At 37.4% G+C, this 22,033-nt stretch overlaps 1 protein-coding gene and 1 long non-coding RNA gene across 3 annotated transcripts; one reads left to right on the plus strand and one right to left on the minus strand.

The window, feature by feature from the left end:
* LOC110430810 lies at positions 8,679 to 10,772 on the minus strand. Of its 2 annotated transcripts, XR_002448198.1 has the most exons (4): positions 10,234 to 10,772; positions 10,082 to 10,141; positions 9,840 to 9,938; positions 8,679 to 9,026 (listed from the first exon to the last, which is right to left on the minus strand). It is a non-coding gene; the product is annotated as an uncharacterized LOC110430810 (long non-coding RNA). The 2 variants fall into 2 exon arrangements; XR_002448197.1 differs by lacking the exon at positions 9,840 to 9,938 and having other exon boundaries at positions 10,234 to 10,771.
* On the plus strand, positions 15,016 to 21,695 carry LOC8070780 (peptidyl-prolyl cis-trans isomerase CYP40). Its single transcript, XM_002436668.2, has 10 exons — positions 15,016 to 15,385; positions 17,316 to 17,816; positions 18,261 to 18,348; positions 18,461 to 18,513; positions 19,170 to 19,274; positions 20,800 to 20,875; positions 20,952 to 20,989; positions 21,066 to 21,146; positions 21,222 to 21,298; positions 21,402 to 21,695. Exons 1-9 carry the CDS (start codon positions 15,170 to 15,172, stop codon positions 21,231 to 21,233), a joined length of 1,170 nt encoding a protein of 389 aa, XP_002436713.1. The 5' UTR covers positions 15,016 to 15,169; the 3' UTR covers positions 21,234 to 21,298; positions 21,402 to 21,695.

Genomic DNA, 22,033 nt, shown 5'->3' on the forward strand with positions numbered 1-22,033 from the left:
GAGTTTCGTGGCGTTGTTTCAAGACTGCCATGTCATATAAAATAAAATAAAATTTGAATGAAACACTCACTCTCAAAGAAGAGTTTCATCTCATAGTTTCATAAGTATTTAATTCCAAGACTCATAGAGAGTTGGTAATCGTGACAAGAGAGTTTCATCTAGATGAAACACATTTCTTCTCTCTTCTTAAATACTCCCTTCGTCCCTAAATACTGCTATTTCTAGGAGAAAATTTTGTCCACAAATACTGCTATGCTATTCCTACTAGCATACTCAGTCTACCAGCACATTTAATTCTCCTCGGAACTTCTATGGTCTAACAGCCCATTTAATTTCTTCTAGGAAGTAGTACTTTGGCGCATGGTAATTGGTTGAGTCTGTTTAGTTGGTATTAAATGCAGCTCGTTGGAACTAGAGAACCATGGCTTAACATGCATGATTAAATGGTGGAACCCAAATTAATTGAGGGTAGAATAGTCTTTTGTTTGCCACATTAATCTGTCTGAAATCTGCTAGAAATAGCAGTATTTGGGGACGGAGGGAGTACACTGTCATGTCATCAAAACAGTCTATGTGACAACCTATTTAATGCAAATGAAACTGACATGAAACTTCCATTAAGACTGGCCTTATGACGCATCAATGCATCATGCCATCGTGGCACCATGCACTCAAAAACTAAAAACTTTTTAAGATTCTCTATCACATCGTGCATAGAGTTTTAAATATAGGCCTTGTTTAGTTCCCAAAAACTACCAAAATTTTTTAAGATTCTCCGTCGCATCAAATCTTACGACACATGCACGAAGCATTAAATATAGACAAAAATAAAAACTAATTACACAATTTACTTGTAAATCGCAAGAAGAATCTTTTGACCCTAGTTAATTTATTATTAGACAATATTTGTCACAAACAAACGAAAGTGCTACAGTGCGCGAAGCAAAAAAATTTTACAAACTGAACAAGGCTATATATAAAAAAAATAAAAACTAATTACACAGTTTGATTGTAAATCACGAGATGAATATTTGAAACCTAGTTACTCCAAGAGATAATATTTGTCAAATGAAAACAAAAATACCACAATATTAAAATCAAAAAACTTTTTGGATCTAAACAAAGCATGAGTTGTGGGCTTGTTTAAGGCCTTGTTTACTTCCTATAATTTTTTCAAAATTTTTAAAGATTTCTTGTTACATCGAATCTTACGACACATGCATAAAGTATTAAATATAGAGCCTTATTTAGTTCCCACCGAAATTCAAAAAGTTTTCAAAATTCCCTGTCACATCGAATCTTACGGCACATGCATGAAGCACTAAATATAGACGAAAACAAAAACTAATTACACAGTTTGTCTGTAAGCAAAGTCATTGCAATGGAAATACGGATGGGTACAACATAGAAGGGATAATGAATATACCGCAAAAACCACAAGGCAAGAGCCAAGGTAAGGACATTCGGTAGCACCTTCATCTTGTTTTGAAAAGGATTGGTACTTTCGGACTTCATTCATCAAATTATCAAGAATGTGGCCAGCCCAATCAAATGATCTGATTAGAGAGACATCCTTTAAGTTGTGCAAGTACCGTAGGGTTTGACCCTAGTTAGTCTATGATTGGACAATATTTACCACAAACAAACGAAAAGTGTTACAGTAGCGAAATCCAAAAAGATTTCACATCTAAACAAGGCCTAGATAAAATATAACTAATTATATAGTTTGTCTATAATTTACGAGACAAATGTTTTAAGCCTAGTTAGTTTATGATTAGACAATATTTATCAAATACAAATGAAAATGTTACAGTGTCCATTTTGCAAAAAATTTTGTAACTAAACAAGGTCAAAGTTTACCCAGAAAATCTAAAAACTTTTAAAAATTTCTCGTCACATTAAAAAATAACTAAATAAAAAGTAACTAATTTGAGACGATTTTTTAAATTTAATTGTGTGTCAAAATTTTAAAAAACAATAATTGTGTGTCAAAATTTAAAAAAAATAGAGCTAAACAAGTTCTGATCTGATGATCCATGCCGAGCCGGGCGCCTGACTGCAGCGGCGGGCTAGACTGACCGCTGCGGACTGCGGCTCGGAGACCGGACGTCCGGGCCGGAGAATCCGCACAGCACCTTGCTGAAATGTTTTTTTTTCTTTTGCAGAGCACCTTGCTGAAATGTTTTTTTTCTTTTGCAGAGCACCTTTGCTGAAATGTTGATGAGCGTACTGTACGTAGAGTACGGCCTTGATTAGTTCACTCTGAAATCCAAAAACTTTTCAGGATTTTCCGTCACATCGAATCTTGGGACACATGCATGAAGCATTAGATATAGATAAAAACAAAAACTAAGGCCTTGTTTAGATACACATACACCCAAAAACCTAAAATTTTACAAGATTTTCCGTCACATCGAATCTTATGGCACATGCATGAAGTATTAAATATAGATAAAAATAATAACTAATTGCACAGTTTAACTGTAAATCACGAGACGAATCTTCTAAGCCTAGTTACTCCATAATTAGACAATGTTTGTCAAATAAAAACGAAAATGCTACAGTGTCAAAATCTAAAAACTTTTTGCATCTAAACAAGCCCTAATTACACAGTTTGTCTGTAAATCGCGAGATGAATCTTTTAAGCCTAGTTAGTCTATGATTGGATAATATTTGCCATAAACAAACGAAAATACTAAAATACCGAAATCCGAAATCTTTTCGGAACTAAACAAGGCCTACGTGTTGGAGGCCCATGGGCGTGACCGCGTGACGCTGGACTGTTCCTCTCTTTCACGGTCGAGCAACATGGCCTACCGCCTGTACGCGCGGTGCCGCGGCAGAGCATCGGGACGTCCCGTCCGTGGCCGCGGGGGCTGCCTGCCGACGCGGGCCTTGTTTAGGCCTTGTTCAGTTCCAAAAAATTTTGTAAAAATTTTCAGATTCTCCGTCACATCGAATCTTTAGACGTATGTATGAAGTATTAAATATATATGAAAATAAAAACTAGTTGCACAGTTTGGTCGAAATTGACGAGACGAATCTTTTGAGTCTAGTTAGTCCCTGATTGGATAATTTTTGTCAAATACAAACGAAAGTGGTACATTTCAAAAAAAATTAGAACTAAACAAGGCCTTAGTTCTGAAAAGTGAAAAGTTTTTAGTACTGTAGTATTTTCGTTTGTTTGTGACAAATATTATCTAATCATAGACTAATTAGGATCAAAAGATTTGTCTCGTGATTTACAGCTAAACTGTGTAATTAGTTTTTGTTTTCGTCTATATTTAATGTTTCATACATTTGCCATAAAATTCGATGTGACAGCAAATTTTAAAAATTTTTTGATTTTCGCGGTCCCAGCGCCGCTCGCTCTCCCAGGTGATAGGACAGCGATGGATCGTGCGGTCGGTCCGTCATGACTACGGGCACGTTGCCTGGTCTACGGTGACTAAAATTATTATTAGCTAATTTATCGTGGAAAAAAAATATTATTAGCAGACAAAAAAAATATGGTTGATAAAACAAACGAACGGGCATTATATTGAGAGCATGTGCAACCCATGCCACTACCTCTTCCACTCTAAAAAAATTATAAAAATCTCGGTTTGCAAAGAGTTAAAGAATTATTAAATTTAACTAAGGCCTCGTTTAGTTCACCTGAAAACAAAAAAAAATTTCAAGATTCTCCGTCACATCGAATCTTGTGGCACATGCATGAAACATTAAATATAGACGAAAACAAAAACTAATTACACAGTTTAGCTGTAAATCACGAGACGAATCTTTTAATCCTAGTTAGTTCATGATTGGATAATATTTGTCACAAACAAACGAAAGTGCTACAGTATCGAAAACTTTTCGCTTTTCGGAACTAAACAAGGCCTAAGTTTACAAATAATGTCTTTTACATTCGTTTTTAGTTGACAAATATTGTCCAATCATAGAGTAACTAGGTTTAAAAGATTCGTCTCGTGATTTACAGATAAACTGTGTAATTAGTTTTTATTTTCATCTATATTTAATGCTTTATGCATGTGCCGTAAGATTCGATATGACGGAGAATCTTGAAAAATTTTTGGTTTTTGAGGTGAACTAAATAAGGCCTAAGAAGATAGCTCGCTGCAGGTTGTATATGTTTCTAATTTGGATTGAGGAATAAAATCAATCTCTAAGAGCAAGGTTAATAAGATGGCAAGCTATGGTTGTATATAAACTTACAATCAATCAATTAGCTCACTTATATAGTAGTTAGTTCACCTATAATCTACTTATTTCTCATAAAATTTCTTAGTTCTTATACATATAAGTTGATTGTAAACTTGCAACCTACTTATGTTCTCTCTTCTTTTCTTTTTTCTGCAGCTCAACATATAACCCACCCACGGTTTCTTACTGTACTTGCTCTAAGGTCAAGCTCATAGTGAGTTTTATGGCATTTTTTACAAAGGTTGCCATATAAAACTTGCTAGCGCATGGAAGATCCTAACAACACATGGACTGAAGTTGGCATGGGAGGAGGTGCGAATAGGGTTTGGCACGACAACTCGCCAGCACGGGGGATCCCCCACAACACGTGAATGAAATGACTCGGGCTCGAGCCTTTAAATTTATATGCGAATCTGTTAGTCATTCAGTATTATTTTTTTCTCTCACAATAAATCAGCGAACAATACTTTTAGCTATGATTTTTCAGACAAACAAACATGCTTACCTTGTCAACTTATCAAATTTACTAATATGTCATAGTATTAAATGAAAACCAAACTCAAGTCACAAAAAAAATTTAAAACGAAACTCGTATGAAACCTCCAATGAGACTGGAGTAAACATTTGTTGCTCCTCTATTCTAAGCCACACATAAGAAGCTAACAAAATATTTTGGAGCCACAAAGAGAAGACAATAAGACCATACTATTTGGATTTCATGATCTAAAATTTAGCCACTAAATTTTAGACCATTTTAGCTCTTAAAATCCCAAACAAAAGGTTTTGAAGTTTAGACAATTCACGAAATTTAGACCACACAAGTGAGCTAAATTGGTCTAAAGCTTTTGCCCTCAACTTTAGTCAACTAAACTTTCTACCTGAATCCAAACAAGCTCCAAGGGAATAAAGAAATTGCTTGTGCTACAGTTTCTCTCTTAAGCTGACCAATAATAGGGGATAGTGGTTTTGTTTATTTATGTATAGATAGTCAGATCCATCCATTGCATCAATTTTTTTTTCTAAATGTCTCTCTCTCTCTCTCAGGTGGCAGTAAGAGAAAAAAAGTTAGCTTCTTATTTGGTTAGTCCTAGTGGAAGTTTGAGTTTTACCTACAGTTCTATAGAAGCATTCTTGATGACGTGATAAAGTTTTTTTAAAAAAGTGAGAACATGTGAGTTTCATGTAGATGAAAGTCTCTTGGCTTGGTTTTCAACTCTATGAAACAAAAAAAATGGAGCTATGCATAAAGAGTGATTATATTGTTTCATCTAAAATTTGTATTCTATGTTCTTGAAAACAATGGTATAAAACTCTCCACTGTGTATAGTGACCTAGCTTGTGAAGTTGTTCCATTAAGGTGGGATGAATAGGTGGTCCATGTCTAGAGAAGTTGATAATATTACTCCCTCTATCCCTGAAAGATTCAACTCCTAGAATCCGTGTCAGTCAAACTTTTTTAACTTTGACCAACTTTATAGAAAATAACATCAATATCTATGACATAAAATGAATATCTTATGAAAATATATTCTATGATAAACCTAATGGTATTAATTTGGTACTATAAATTTTAGTGTTTTTTTCTATAATAAATTTGGTCAAAGTTTTAAAAGTTTGACTTAGAACAACTCTAGAAGTTGCAGCTTTCAGGGACAGAGGGAGTACTATTGAAATTAAATAGTAGTTTATCCGTTCTAAATCACAAGTCATTTTGGTTTTTCTAGCTATATAGATTAGCACATGTCTAGACCCATAACCAAAGTTATGTACTTAAAAAAGCAAATGATTTATAATTAGAAACTGAGAAAATGGTTAACTATTCTCATCCATATCCTGTCACATCCAATCAAATAAAAAATTTGTTTATCTTATTCTCACAACTAAACGCTTACTTCATTCATCCCTAGATAATTACACATGATGTTTCTTAAGTAAGTTTAACTAAATATTTATTAAAAAAGATACTAGTATTTATGATGAGTACTCCCCCGTCTAGAAAAGAATACAACTTTAACACTTACTAAGTAAAAGTATCTTTAGTTTGACCAATTATATATAAAAATATATAAATACTCTTGATATCACATCAGATAAATAAGTATCACTAGATTCTCATGAAGATATATTTTTATAATACTTATTTGATATCATAAACATTAGTATTTGGTTAAATTTTAGACATTTTAACTAGGAGTGTACTTAGAATTGTTTTTTTCTAAACAGAGATAGTAACGAATACCATTTAATTGTGGAAAGTATTATAGCCTGTTTCCTTGGCTCATAAGCCATGGCTAAAAGTACTCTTCGCTGATTTGTTGTAGGCGGAAAACATTGCTGAATGTCCGACACATTCGGCAAGATCGCTGACTCTTAGAACAGATTGAGTAGAGTATATAATAACCTCGTCCCTAGCGTAGAAGAAGTACGGCGCGTTGTGTAGTTTGTGAAAAGAAACAAATTTGAGTACTATTGCACATTTATAATTATAGAAAATATTATTTAATTATGAACTAATTAGGTTTAAAAGGTTCGTCTCGTAAAATACATACAAATTATGTAAGTAATTATTTTAATCTATATTTAATGTTCTTCAAATATTTGATGTAACGAGATTAAAAGTTTTTTTCAAATATTCGATGTAATTGGATTAAAAGTTTTTTTGAGTGAATCTAACTTTGGCCTTGTTTAGACCCTATTTAGTTCTCCACCCAAAAAATTTTCATCCATCCCATCGAATCTTTGGACATATACATGGAACATTAAATATAAATAAAAAATAAACTAATTATACAGTTTGGTTGGAAATCGCGAGATGAATCTTTTAAGCCTAAATAGTCCATGATTAGCCTTAAGTGCTACAGTATCCTACATGTGCTAATGATATATTAATTATGCTTAATAGATTTGTTTTGCAGTTTCCAGACGAATTATGTAATTTGTTTTTCATCTCCAATCTAAAGAGGACCTTAGTTTCCAAAATTTTCTAATTTTTTTAAGATTCTCTGCCACATCGAATCTTTCGACATAAGCATAGAATATTAAATATAGATAAAATAACTAATTACACAGTTCATTAGTAATTTACGAGATTAAACTTTTGAATCTAGTTAATATATAATTAAACAATAATTATTAAATATAGACAAAAAATAAGTTAATATATAATTAAACAATAATTATTAAATATAGACAAAAAAATATAGTAATTAAATCCAAATTTTTTCATCGACTACAAGGCCTTTGTAGGCCTTGTTTACTTCCACCAAAAATAAAAAAACTTTTCAAGATTTTCCGTCACATCAAATATTTAGACGTATGCATGGAGTATTAAATATAAACGAAAATAAAAACTAATTGCATGGTTTGGTCGAAATTTACGAGACGAATTTTTTAAGTCTAGTTAGTCTATGATTGGACAATAATTACCACAAATAAACGAAAGTGCTACAGTGTCGCGAGAAAATTTCGGGAGAAACTAAACAAGGTCTAAACTAGTGGCTGTCGCAGCAGGAGCTCTCACAACAAATCAGGTAACATGCCATAGCTTATCCTTAAGGCCTTGTTCAATTCTAAAATTGATTTCGACATTGTAGCACTTTCGTTTTTATTTGACAAACATTGTCCAATTATGGAGTAACTAGATTTAAAAGATTCGACTCACGATTTATAGATGAACTATGCAATTAGTTTTTATTTTTATATATATTTAATGCACCACACATATGCCACAAGATTCGATGTGGTGGAGAATTTTGAAAATTTTTGAAACTCAACAAGGCCTACACATGGCCTTATTTACTTCCACTCAAAAACCCAAAATTTTTCAAGATTCTCCGTCATATCGAATCTTTAGACACATGCATGAAGTATTAAATGTAGATGAAAATAATACCTAATTGCACAGTTTGGACGAAATTGACGAGACGAATCTTTTGAGCCTAATTAATCCATAGTTGGACAATAATTATCACAAACAAACGGAAGTGCTACAGTGTTCCAAAATTTTTCCCTTCACAACCTAAAATAAGGCCCATGTGAGGCCTGCCCGAAGCACGACGCTCGAGGGCTAGTTGTGACCGGGCAGTGGGCCAGGTCGCCAGGCGACACTTTTCTTTCATGGTTTTGCCGCGGCGCGCTGCAGCCTTCAAACCAACTAGAACATTAGGCGCCCTTCAGGCGCCCTGCAATGATTCAGGGAAAAAGATATGTAACCAACATAGAAGGGCGCCCTGCAATGATGATTCGAGAAAAAAAGATGTGTAACCAACATATACGGCTAAGATATCAAGCATAATTTTCACCACTACTATCATAGGATAATACCATATCATCATACACTTAGCAAATCAGTATTAACCATACAATTTCAAGCATGTTTAAATATAGTTACATATGATTAGTTTTGCATTAACCATACAATTCCAAGCATGTTCAATACCTATAGCAGTTCACATTACTTATCGACCACGGAATTTAGTAAGCATATCTCAAAACTTTAATTAAAGCTAACATTCATACTTAGTTATACACTTACCATATCTCAATATTTTGATTACAGTTTTTACATAATGTAAGGAGAAAGACAACCTAGGTAGACCAAATTGTAGCTACATGTCATATGTTTGCTTGCACAATATAATTATGTTCACTACAAAATGTCTGATCTTATTAGAACCGAATAAGCGGAACAAATGACATCTCAGATAAGCCAAGAGTAGCTCCACTGGGCCAAATGTTTCAGCCAGCTGAAAGGTATGTTCTTTACAGAACAAATGCAAAGCTTATTGAAAGGCATGTGTCTTCACTATTTTCTTGTCCACCTGCCAAGAAAAGAGAACAATTACAAGCTTCTTCAAAAGCGTGTTCCATAGCAAAATGTTGCGTGCAGATAGCAAATCAACAGCGCACACAACAGGGCGCATCCTGATGTTAGTGAGTAGCCATACAACAGGTTGCTACAAATTCAAATCAAGGTGTCTGTTGATAGCAAACCACTAACATGATGCAAAAATGTAATGCTGATGAACTGGTAATTCTGGCTGCTCTTTTCTAATTTCCATCCATTCATGTACTACTCAAATGCAGGCTCTAGCTTGCGCTTGCTTCTTGAAACTATACTCTGTATATAGCATGTAAATGTAGATCTATAAATCTATAAAGCAAATAAAAAGATGAACCATGATTATAATTTTAGTAGCTAACACAAACTCTAGGATGCATCCCCCGTTTTATAGGAATTTGGCACTAAATACTTTGTTCATATTGTCACTTATCTCTACATATCAGGGTTCGTCAACAATAAGCTACATTGGCGCTAATTCATTTAGTCATGTACATGTGAACTGAAATTTAGGGAGACTAAAAGTTACTGCATGAATAAATCAGTTTGCATTACCCAAAACTGAAACCTGCTATGCAGAAAGATTCATTAGCATGATAAACTATGCACCTTTGAAAAGGAGCACCACCAAAGTCTTATTTAAGCATATAAGGGAGAGGTAAACATTAATTGATTAATACAGTTCAAAAATAGCCTGTGCACTACTACTATTCAAACCAACAACGCTAAATCCCATTGATAGTACATGCAATTGAATTAAGAGCTAACTCAGATATCCATTATTTCATATTACCTGACACATCTCAAAAGCATGCACTACTCCTCAAGGACTTATTTCACACTAAAAGCAACTGAAGGTTCAAGAATCTGATGGTCTCGTGGTCCAATGCAACTGTCCAAAATTTGCCATTTTTTAGCAAATAGAATTTCTATAGACTTGTCAAATGCCAAAACCATGATCCATAAATCCAAACACAATAGGCCTAGCCGAATGCCAAGTCAAAATCGATATGCCTCTGTATGTGATATGTATACCTGACATCGTAGAGGTCGCTGGATGCCTAGATCAATCCCTTCACTCAGTATGCACCCAGCCTAGATACAGAGGAGGCGAGTCAGCTTTGTAGATCCTGAGCTCCACTAACGCATGGATCTGTATCATCACCTACAGATGACTGATCACCTACCAGCTTCCCTCGATGTTCCCCCATCAGATCCGAGCCATAGTTATACCGACGAGTAGAAGTACCGGCTGGGTGGAGAGGGCCGAGGAGGAGGAGACCATGATAACCTGTCGCTAGCATTGCACAAAATCCCCTCCGCCGTCAGGTGACCGTGTTGAGGGCAGCGAGTGTAGGGATGTCTCGGAGGCCAGCGAGCTCCGCCCGATCTGCGCACAGCCCATCTCACGCGCCTCCCCATACTTGAGGGACGGCGATGCCGGGAGACACGTGCGACGACGCCGACGAGCAGCGAACGGCGGCGACGTAGAGAACAGAACGAAAGGAGAGCTTCGTTGTTGCTGCGAAGGACGGTGAGCTCCGCTCTGCCTCCACACCGCGGAAGCTGCAGAGATCTGCCCGATTTACGCACTGGTGAGCCAGATCCACTCGCTGGGCGAGTTGACGTGCGGCAGAGGGAGTGTGGAGAAGAGAGAGAAAGGAGACAAGGGAATGAGGAAAGGGTTAGGGTTCAGCCGTTTGGGCCGGGCGGAGGGGGCTCTCCGAGAAGTCTCCACAGATTGCGGGTTTATTTTAGAAAAGATCGAGAGCTTTTCTGCAAGATATATAAAGTCACGTGTCAGCATGAGAAAGAGCCACAGATGCCAAAATTCTGTGCTGCGCCGAAACTCTAGTGGCTTTTAAACAACCCTGATATATATATAATATATTCAACCGGTGAAGAGAAGGGGAGGCCTGGTTTAGTTCGTAAAATCTTTTAAGTTTACCTAGCGTAATATTTTTATTTATATTTAATAATTATTATTTAATTGTAAATTAATTAGATTAAAAATTTATCTTTTAAATTATAAATAAATCATATAATTAGTTATTTTTTATCTATACTAGCAAATATGTCCATGCGTTGTAACGGAATTGTATAATGTTACAAAGTTATATGAAATATTTTTTTTTGAAGAATCTATTGAAATTTATTTTGAGTTGGAGAAAAAGTAGTATTCACATGAAACTTGTGGTAGCAAACTAATCGTATAAGCTAGAAACTCATCAAGAGATTTTAGCTCACGAGGAGGACTAAGAAACGAAAATTTGAGAAAAATTGGCCTTTTGATATATTAGCTATGAATAGATGTAAACTAATAAAAATAGATTTTTTTAAAAAAATAAAAAGATATTTAAAAGATATCAACATCAAGAAACATAAACTATATGAGAATATTTAATCTTCTAGCTGTTTATAGGAAGATATAAACAAATATTCTTTAAGAATTAAGGTGAATTTACCACCAGAGTACTATTAGCACTCAAGCCCTCCGTGCGACCGTGTCCGAATGGCAAAACAGCCAACGCCACACCCTATTCCCTGAAAACTGCCGACTCGTGTCACGTGGTCAGCGGCCACACCCCTTGCTGCCACACGCACGACCACAGGATCCGAAGCTGCACCGCCAATCTTGTTGTTCCCTAAAATCTGCACGCCTATTGCTCCATCTCTTTCCTTTGTGTTTTCTTGGCATCCATGACAGCTAGGCCCCGCTGCTCCTCATGGCCACACATCGTCGGATCCTTGATCCATCATATGGATCGCTGACCTGGACGCAATTGCATCCTCCCCACGTGCAACATATTCGCATATTCGCAACTCTTCCACCACCACCGAGAGTCCTGGCAAAGCCCTGCCCTACTGGGTCGTCCTCACCATCGGCGACCGCTGCTTCCGGAAGGAGCTGGTAACTGCGGGGTTGCCGACCGCGTCGACGCCAACCCGAGGAGGATGCTGGCGAGGTCCCTGCTCCTGTCCCCTATCGGTGGGAGGACCAAGCTTGACCTGGCCGCAAGAGGCAGCAACACGCATAGCGGCGCACCTGGCCATGCGCGCTGTGGGAGGTGAGTGTGACGGCGCTCTGGCCGGTGAATGCAGTCACGGGGGTGGCAGGAGGGCTTGGCGCTCCTCGGGTGGCTTTGAGACGTGATGTCCTCGTCCATTATTTCTTTGTATTTTTCTATTCAATTCTTTGTTTGATTTCTTCTTCAATCTTGATTTTTGGTGATTGTTGTGGAGGTCCATAGAAGAAACCATAGGTTTATATTGTTTTGATTTGATAAGCTATTTGTATTTCTTGGAGTAGTATCAAATTTGGATTTAGATTTAGATCTGGATCGAAGCGGTGGTTTTAATTCAGTTTTGGTTTCGTCCGTTCCTTCCTTGCTTGCCAATTTGGATCGAAAAAATCTTGCATTGCTGTGTGGAATTGATTTTGATTCAATCTCGGTTTGGTCCTTGGTCCCTCGCATCCTGAATTCTGATTGCCGATTCATAAAATCACGGAGCGGACAGATTTGGCAGAAAAATTTAGAGGGGCAGACTGAAATTTTAGCTCTTTATAGATAGGTATAGATATAGATTTAATATTTATATATACATTCAAATATTGGATGTAGTGAGAAATTTTAAAAATTAAATAAGGCCTGACCCACGATGTTGGGATCACCATCGCGTGCGGCCTAGATGCTTCTCGAATCACGAACGGGCAAGGGGCCAACGTGGGCGTGTCAACGTTAGCGACAATGGTGCGCTTGGGATGCAATCCTATCCTAATAATAGCATCTTCAACAACTTGATAAAATTCACTTATCAAATCTTAAGTTATAGCAAGTTGCTAATTTGTTTAGCAAAAGAAAAAACGATGTGTCTCCAATAAGTTGCTATTCTCACTTGGTAAAAATAGAGGATGACAGATGGGATCCGCTCACTTGGTAAAAGAATATATGTCTCCAACAAGTTGCGCTCGGGATAGTAACTTGGGATAGCAACTTGACAAATCTCGGCAGTAGAAACCTCTGGATAGCAACTTGGGAAATTTAGCAAGTTGAGATAAGAAGTTGTTGGAGGAGGATTTTTATGCTTTTAGCAAATTTGGTAGGATAGCATGTTGAAATACCAAGTTGTTAGAGATGCTCTAATTAAGGTGCTAGCTTCGGATGCAATCCTATCCTAATAAAAAGGTAATATGATAGATTAAAAAAAGGTAATATGACGCTGTAATATTTAAAAAAAGAAGAAAATTATTTTTAAAGGTCAGTCCCGGTAAGAGTTTTATGTCCTAATAATTATTATAAGACTCCACTATATTAAAAAGAATATGGACAAATTTCGTCTTTATGAATAGGTCAAAGCACTAAGGTCACTCTTGATGAGAGGTTTTACGACTCAGTTTTTCAATACATTCATATTTTAAAAATAGTGCAAAAAAGTTTTATAGGGATGAAACTATTTCTATTCCCATAAAACTCCTATCATCTCTTTTTTTATTTATACAATATCATATCAGCATATTTAATGTCCATAAAACTTTTCTTCACTGACCAGCGGATTCACACGATGGCTTAATCGTGTGAGTCTGTTTCTAGCTTTATTAAACTCAAAACATGTACACAATAACCACAATTAAGTTAAATCAACTAATATTTTATTACACTAGTATTTATGTGCCTTAATTTATTTATTTAATATTAGATAATTTTAATTAGGCTAGTCTTAATAGTAAATTTTATAGTGTTGTTTCCAAGAGTGCCATGTTATACGAAATGGAATGAAACTTAGATGAAACATCCACTTTCAATAGAGAGTTTCATTCTATGGTTTCAAAAACATTTAATTTTAAGATTTATAGAGTTGATAACTATCAAAAGAGTTTTATTTTTCTCCTCTCTTCTTAAATACAACATCATATTACACACTATCTAATGCAATAAAACTCACTTAAAACTGATCTTGAATCTAAAGTAGTAGTTTATTCATCATTATCAGCAGAACACTATGCAATAAATTATGCGTGCTGTATATTGTACAAGGCACAATTGTCTTGTACTTCCTCGATTTCAAATAATAAATCATTTTAATTTTTATATAGATTTTGCAAAAGTAAAAAACGACTTTTAGTTTAGAGAACGGGAGAGTACCCAAGAGTCTCTAAGTTTATTGCAGTAACCAATCTCTTTAGGCCTTGTTTAGATCAAAAAGTTTTTGGATTTTGACACTGTAGTAATTTCGTTTTTATTTGACAAACATTGTCTAATTATAGAGTAACTAGGCTTAAAAGATTGGGGCATTTGGCTACCGGACATGCAAAGTGGCGCGCATTAGCTGAAAGACACTTTTTCATATAACACTCACCACCAAAACAGTTGCCATTTGTAAACCATAAGGCCAATGGCTATAAAATTTTAACAGCAACAAGATATGATAGTTATCTACAAATCATCTAATACTCACTTCCATAGAAAATGTTGTTAAGGACATGAAATCATGTCCACCAGCAACCTTAACAGCCATGATTTGCTGGTGGACATGATTTCGTGTCCTTAACGAGATTTTCTATGGAAATGAGTATTAGATGATTTGTAGATAACTATCATATCTTGTTGCTGTTAAAATTTCATAGTCGTTGGCCTTATGGTTTACAAATGGCAATTGTTTTGGTGGTGAGTGTTACATGAAAAAGTGTCTTCCAGCAATGGTCACCACTTTGCATGTCCGGTAGCCATTTTTCCCTAAAAGATTTATCTCGCGATTTACAGACAAACTGTATAATTAGTTTTTATTTTTATTTATGTTTAATACTCCATGCATATCTCGTAAAATTTGATGTGATGGGAAATCTTGAAAAATTTTTGGTTTTTTTTAAACTAAGGCCTTAATTTCGCACGGTGTAAAATCTAAATCGCAGGTAAAGCCAAACGGTCCTCCAAGATTTTAGAAAATCTGACCATAAAACCCTCCGCACCCACCCCGCCGCAACCCACACGCTGCTCTCGCTCCCCCGAGGTAATCGACGAAGGCCACCACCACCTCGACACCACTTCGCCTCGAGAAGGTTCCACCAGGCCTATTCGGCTAGGGTTTGGTACTTTGGTCTCGGGGACTTTGCGGGCGATCGCAATGGAGGGCGGCGGCGCGGAACAAGCACCCGAGGCGGCGGCGGAGGTGAAAAATCCGAGGTGCTTCATGGACGTCACCATCGGCGGCGAGATGGAGGGGAGAATCGTTGTAGAGCTCTACGCGTCCGTGGCACCGCGGACGGCGGAGAACTTCCGCGCGCTCTGCACCGGGGAGAAGGGCATCGGCGCCGCCAGCGGCAAGCCGCTTCACTTTAAGGTTCGTACGGATCGATTGGATCGTCGCGATGACTTTATCTCTGCGCCCTTGCGTGATTTGTGTCCTTTGCTGCTATTTGTCCTGCGATTTGTATTTCTAATAGCTATTACAATTTTTGGTGCTTTTGCGTTTCTCGATTTGGAAATACAAAGCGTTATCAATGTGCCGCTGTAACGGAATAAAAGGATTGAGTATCGGTGCTATTTAACTTTTCTAATTTGTATTCAGGCCTTGTTTAGTTCACCCTGAAAACCAAAAAGTTTTCAAGATTCCCCGTCACATCGAATCTTATGGCACATGCATGAAACATTAAATATAGACGAAAACAAAAACTAATTACACAGTTTAGCTGGAAATCACGAGACGAATCTTTTAATCCTAGTTAGTTCATAATTGGATAATATTTGTCACAAACAAACGAAAGTGCTACAGTTCCGAAAAGTGAAAACTTTTCGGAACTAAACAAGGCCTCAGTAATTGGAACCGAAGAAGCGCTGTTTCCTGTGCGGTCGATTGATTATTTAGGGTTTTGATGCAGATTTGGTAACATGGAAATAGTTGCCATTTGTTTTAGATATACTATAGTTTACTCTTCTACTCTTCTATACAACGGTCCCCTTTAAGGGATTTACCTTCTCATTGCCTGGCAGTTTTGCTTCAGGTGCGATTGTTTAGCTTCAGGTATCATTAATTCGATCCTATAATTTTTTTTTTGCATTGTCCTTTTGTCATATAACTGGATATTCCACATTCTTCAGCGTATCCTTTTTTGTCATATAATAACTGGATATTCCACATTCTTCAGCATATTTGCTTTTGTGTTCTACAGTTTCTGCCTTGTTCTTTTTGTTTTTCTTGTTTTTTCCCCTCGCAGTACTGGTGCTGTAATGTCAAATCAGTGTCCTTTGATGCAGTGAACTCTATGCACTGCTGCCTCCACTTCTGTTACTGTTATAAGGGCCCCTCCCTTTTGACTTCATTCTCATTTGCACCTCTCATGTACCGCCCGTGCTAGCTTTTGTGCCCTTCTGCTATCACTTGCCACGTTAGCTTCTCCTATAGTGTTTGCTCACTTTATGTGCGAAGTAGCGTTGCCGTATTGTACGATCAGGTATATATTGTACCTTAATTTATTGTGATCTAATCACATGGAGGTTCTTATGCTCTCAAAGACGTGACCAACTGTTTGCAATGGAAAATGAGTGCGAGAAGTGGTACTTTTGTTTCAGAATAGTCCTTTTGCTGGCTAGCCTCGCCTGAAGCACTACAAATTGAAGTTACCTTTACATGTAGAACACGCACGAAATGCCTACGATAACAGCTTCGCCACAGACTGACAGGCCAGTTAAGGTTCATGGCTGGTAGTGAGAATTTGGCAGGATTTTATCGTTTAGAGAATCTTTTTGAAGGGACAGCCATCACTGTATCTAGCTTTACTTTGCCGGTTATCTTGATTTGTGTCTGGTCATTGTTTTGGCATTAATCAAGGACAAGTTCTAGTGGGTACCAGAGTGAAATCCTACATTGAACAGGGATGTGTGAGGAGTGTTGAGGTGTGGTGGTCATAGCTAACCTTCTCTGATGATCTGTTGGGCATATCTGGAATTCCACTATCTGCTGTGGGCTAGTCTTGGTGTGGGATCTGTATTTGCTGATTTCCCCCTTTTTTACAGTTTCTGCCACTTGTGAACATTATTATTTGTCTGAGACCCCACTGTCCTAGCTTCAGAAGTGAAATTTGTAGTTTGTTATCTACCTACTGCATGCAAGCTAGTAAATGGCAGTGGTGGGTGTTTTCTGTTATTTTCCTCCTTTCTTTGTTATTTTGCACGTTTTTGTCTGCTTTCTTGGTAGAACTGCATATGTACACTAGAATTTGCTGCCATATCTTGTTAGTAATCCACATCTTTGGTACTTATTACTTTTTCAGGGTTCATGCTTCCACCGTGTTATTAAAGGGTTTATGGTTCAAGGGGGAGACATAACTGCTGGAGATGGAACGGGGGGAGAGTCAATTTATGGGTCCAAATTTGAGGACGAGAATTTTGTTTTAAAGCATGAGAGGAAAGGAATGCTTTCAATGGCTAATTCTGGTCCCAACACAAATGGTTCTCAGTTTTTCATCACTACCACCCGGACACCTCATTTAGATGGGAAACATGTTGTTTTTGGTAGAGTGATAAAAGGGATGGGGGTAGTTCGCTCTATTGAGCATGTCACTGTCGGAGAATCTGACTGCCCCACTCTTGATGTCAAAATTGTTGATTGTGGGGAACTTCCTGAAGGTGCTGATGATGGAGTTGTAAACTTTTTCAAAGATGGTGACACGTATCCGGATTGGCCCAATGATCTTGAAGAGAAGCCTGCTGAGGTTTCATGGTGGATGGATGCTGTGGAGTCTGCTAAAGCTTATGGGAATGACAATTTCAAGGTAATATCCTTTTTTGTCTCACATTTTATTGTATACTGGTGACCTCATTAGTTTCAGTTCAAACCAAATAGGCTTTATGGTTGAATCAGTTCAGAGTGGAGTAAGCAAATTACATAAAACCCAACAAGATATCAGATGTGTTTCTGGGTAGAGAGTAGAGAGTAAAAACATATATCTTATTCTTCATTTGTCACCAAAGGGGTTGTCCTTTATTTTCAACCTTTTATCATTCTGTTATCAGTTCTCCCTTTGTCCGATATGTATTTGTCTCTGCGATTGGAGATGATGTTATCCTCAGGCTATTCCAATCCATGCGCACCTAAATCTTGTTCAAGGCGATAGGAAATACCACATATGAAGCTCTATTCAGTGTTTCTGTTTGGTAGATGGCTAAGATTATATTTCCCTATCTGGAGTTGATGATTATGCCTTTTTTTCTTACAGAAACAGGACTACAAAGCAGCTCTCAGAAAGTACAGGAAAGCTCTGCGCTACTTGGATGTTTGCTGGGAGAAAGAAGAGATAGATGAAGGTAATTATACAATTTCTAATACACTGTTCAGCTTTTGTAATTTCTGTCATATGATACACGCTGATCAAGAAGACATGTCACTTGTAACTCACTGGCATTGTAAACTATGCAGATAAGAGCACAGCACTGCGGAAGACCAAGTCAATAATACTCACTAATAGCTCTGTAAGTGCTTGTCTAGTCTAATCACTCCTTACCTGGGTGAATATCTGGAATTCTTAGATTAGATGTAAGAAAACTGTGGTGTTAGTGCCATCTCGCTAGCTTTGTCATGGTAGTTCATCATATCATCTAAGCACTTGGAATGATGCATGGCCTGAGTTACTTGGTGGCTACAAGGTTTGGTTGTCAGATTACTTGTTCCCTATCCTTAGGCCCTTCTGCTCGTCTTTACAATCCTGTACACATTCAACTTTAAAGTAGATGAGCATTTAAATTTCAGTTCAGGATTTGGACTATTTCTAGAGTTTAATCATCGCTGATATTCATTGCAGTTAAACCCTATCACCAATCTCATGTAAATTTAGCTGCTTGTTTATGATTCAACATTCCATTAGTCCAGAAATATTTACTCTGAATCTGTTTGAATTTTTGTTATCGTCTTTATTTTCTGCTAGTGTATCTGAACCATTATAAAATTACACAGTTATAATTGATTTACTTATTTCTGTGCACCATCTGAGCACTATTCAATAGATTTATCTTTAACATGAGGATATATAACACTACTTTGGATCGAACAATACTCCTATAATAATTCGATGCCATCAGCTTATACTTGTATTATTACTTGTTTCTTTAAAATAACATGACTTTTTCAGGCATGCAAATTAAGGTTAGGAGATTCAAAGGGTGCTTTATTAGACGCGGATTTTGCACTGCGTGAAACGGAGGGAAATGCTAAAGCTTTTTTCCGACAAGGACAGGTTGGCAACTTTTTGTCATATAATCTGTTTGCAGATGTCTACATGCTGTTTGTGACATTCTGGCTTAGTTCAAAATACTTCTTGTCTTTTATGATTGTTCTTTGCAGACCCTGAATCATTCTCTTGCCTAAAATACTGCTTCATGTTAGACTTAGTGCTTGTCTCATTTAAAGTGTGTGATATTACTTTCCTTTACTACCGAACACTTGCTGAAATGATTTCACTATACGAAATACAAGGTGACTTTACACATAGTTCTAGCAACAGGGATTTGAGCGAACTGATCAGCCCCTCAGTTCACTGGCTGTGCCAGCAAATCATCAGTCCAACCTCCAGCTTTTTTAAATAATGACATTAACATAAATGCAAAACCTGATATCTTGTATATTTGTAAATAAACTTAAGTTTATATTTGTTTTCCTGTCATACAAGACAAAAGATTTTCATTCTTAAGTTTGTGACTTGTGAGGACAGAATAAATAGACACTTTGGTACACAGAAAGTTTCCCAGTTCATGTGAATTTTTTGGTTCCAATCAGTGTCCTCACCTGTCTGTTGTTAACTTGTTATCCACTAACATGATGGATGTGAGCCTTCCCTTAACAATAGGCTGGTAGTTAACTATGATACCAAAGGATCTAGAAAACCTGCAGGGCAAGGTGTTCTCAGCCATGAAATGCTGCTATAACGCCAAGGTTGTTGTGCAGCAACCTTTCCTATCATACCATTGCCATAGCGTTGCCCAGCTATCTCTATTATCCCCTGTAACATAAATGTTCCAGCTTCACTAATTTGGTTGTGATCATTGTGTTCAGTTTTGTGGTGCCATGGCTGGGCTCCAGACAACATTAATTCACTTTATTTCAGGTTATGTGTAGTCTCTGGTCAGAGGATGATTAGAAATAGATAAAAGGAAAAAAAGGAAGAGCATTATTAGAGATGACGGTGGCAGGGGATCAGGCTCCATGCTGCCACCTCCATCTTGAGCATGGGTGGCAGGCTTTTGGGCTGGTCTGCACCACGATGCGCTAGGCCATCTGCCCGTTCATATTTTGTTATTGACCACTTTGCCTGAATTTCTGATTTAGTTGGCTGAGCATTCTTTGAAACAAACACAATCACCACAGTAGATACTTCTGTTTTGCTGCTCAACTGCTTGTCTGATCCCGTGTTTGAAGCTATGATTGACATGACTGAGGATTATATTAGTAAAATAAAATTCTCAACATGGAGTCTATTGTCATCCCCACAGCAAAAAACGGTGCAGCTTTACTAGCACTTGATAGCCAATAAACTGTTGACGTTAGGTCCTTCTTTTTCTGTTCTGGTTGACTTGAGAAATGCTCCCTTAGGAAAAGCTTAGGAAAAACGGTTCCCATTAGATATTAGTGATGATATCTCAAAGTCTCAAGATGCGGTTGAGCTGAAAATATATTTCTTACCAAAGCGCTTAATGCCAATAATATCTTATTGTTGTTTACCATCGGCATCTGTAAATTTCTGATCCTTTAAGTTCAATTTTCAGGCACACATTGCACTTAATGACATTGATGCAGCAGTGGAGAGCTTCAAACATGCATTGGAGTTGGAGCCAAATGATGGTTTGTTCTCTTTAGTCTCCATTGCAATTCATAGATGCAACTGATGATCTGATGGGTTTTTCTTTGACACCATTAGCTGGAATCAAAAGAGAGCTGGCTGGTGCAAAGAAGAAGGTCAGTCTGATAACCTTTCGAGCCATAACATTGTGAGCTCATATCATTGTTACTGAAACTTTGGAAGCTGCCACAGATTGCTGACAGAAGAGATCAGGAGCGAAAGGCATTTGCTAGGATGTTCCAACCTTCTGGAAAATCTGACAAGAGCAACGAAGTAATTTTCCAGTACTGATTCACTTGCTCTACAGGTGGGATAACCGAGCTAATGGTTGCTTTAATATTTTTGCAGGAGAATAATTGATCTACAGTTTCTTTCCCCCGTCTGAAACTTTGGTTAGCTTAAATCTGGGACACGTATTGGAACAGGTCTGATTCAGCCTTAGAGTTAACATTTGATGTTTCGTCTCTAATTTATTTAACTGCTTATTATCGTTGACACACTGACATTAAGACTTGCTATTTGTTGCAGGAGTACCATGGGAGTCTGCACTGCAAAAAAAAATGCAGATTATCGATCTTAGATAGAAGGAAACATAGTGGGGGAAAGGAACTTTTTGTTTTCTTTTACTACAGAAGTATCAGTTCGTGCGTTTGTCCCGGTGTTAGTTTCTTCAGGAAACGGACATTGAACTTAACAGTGCAATTTTCAGACTTTGCAGCAAGTGCCATCAGACCACTCCATTTTGTGTAGTCTCGGCCCTCAGGACGTTGTGGCCAACCTGACTATTCACATCTTTTGTGCGTGGTTCGCCCGTTTCACTTTCGTGGTGTTTCCTTGTAGCCTTTTGTCTGCCATGTCTGCTTGTTGCCAGACGCTGAATCAGGCACGGCGCTTTTGCCATGTCTGCGTGGTTCGCCCGTTTCAAATTTTGGTTTTCTGGTTCGTGCTCGGGTCCATGCCCTCTGCTTTGCCGTGTCCGTCACTGAACTTTTGCCTTTCGCATGCTCGTAACGCGTGCGTCAGACGGTCAAAGAATTTCCTCCTTGTCGTTGACCTGTTTTTCTTGGTTTTTCTTGGTTTCAAATTCTTGTTAGGGCCTTGTTTAGTTCACCCAAAAAAGCAAAAAGTTTTCAAGATTTTCCATCACATCAAATCTTGCG

This window comes from Sorghum bicolor, chromosome 10, assembly GCF_000003195.3.
Source record: "Sorghum bicolor cultivar BTx623 chromosome 10, Sorghum_bicolor_NCBIv3, whole genome shotgun sequence".
In the NCBI taxonomy this organism is placed as follows: Eukaryota; Viridiplantae; Streptophyta; class Magnoliopsida; order Poales; family Poaceae; genus Sorghum; species Sorghum bicolor.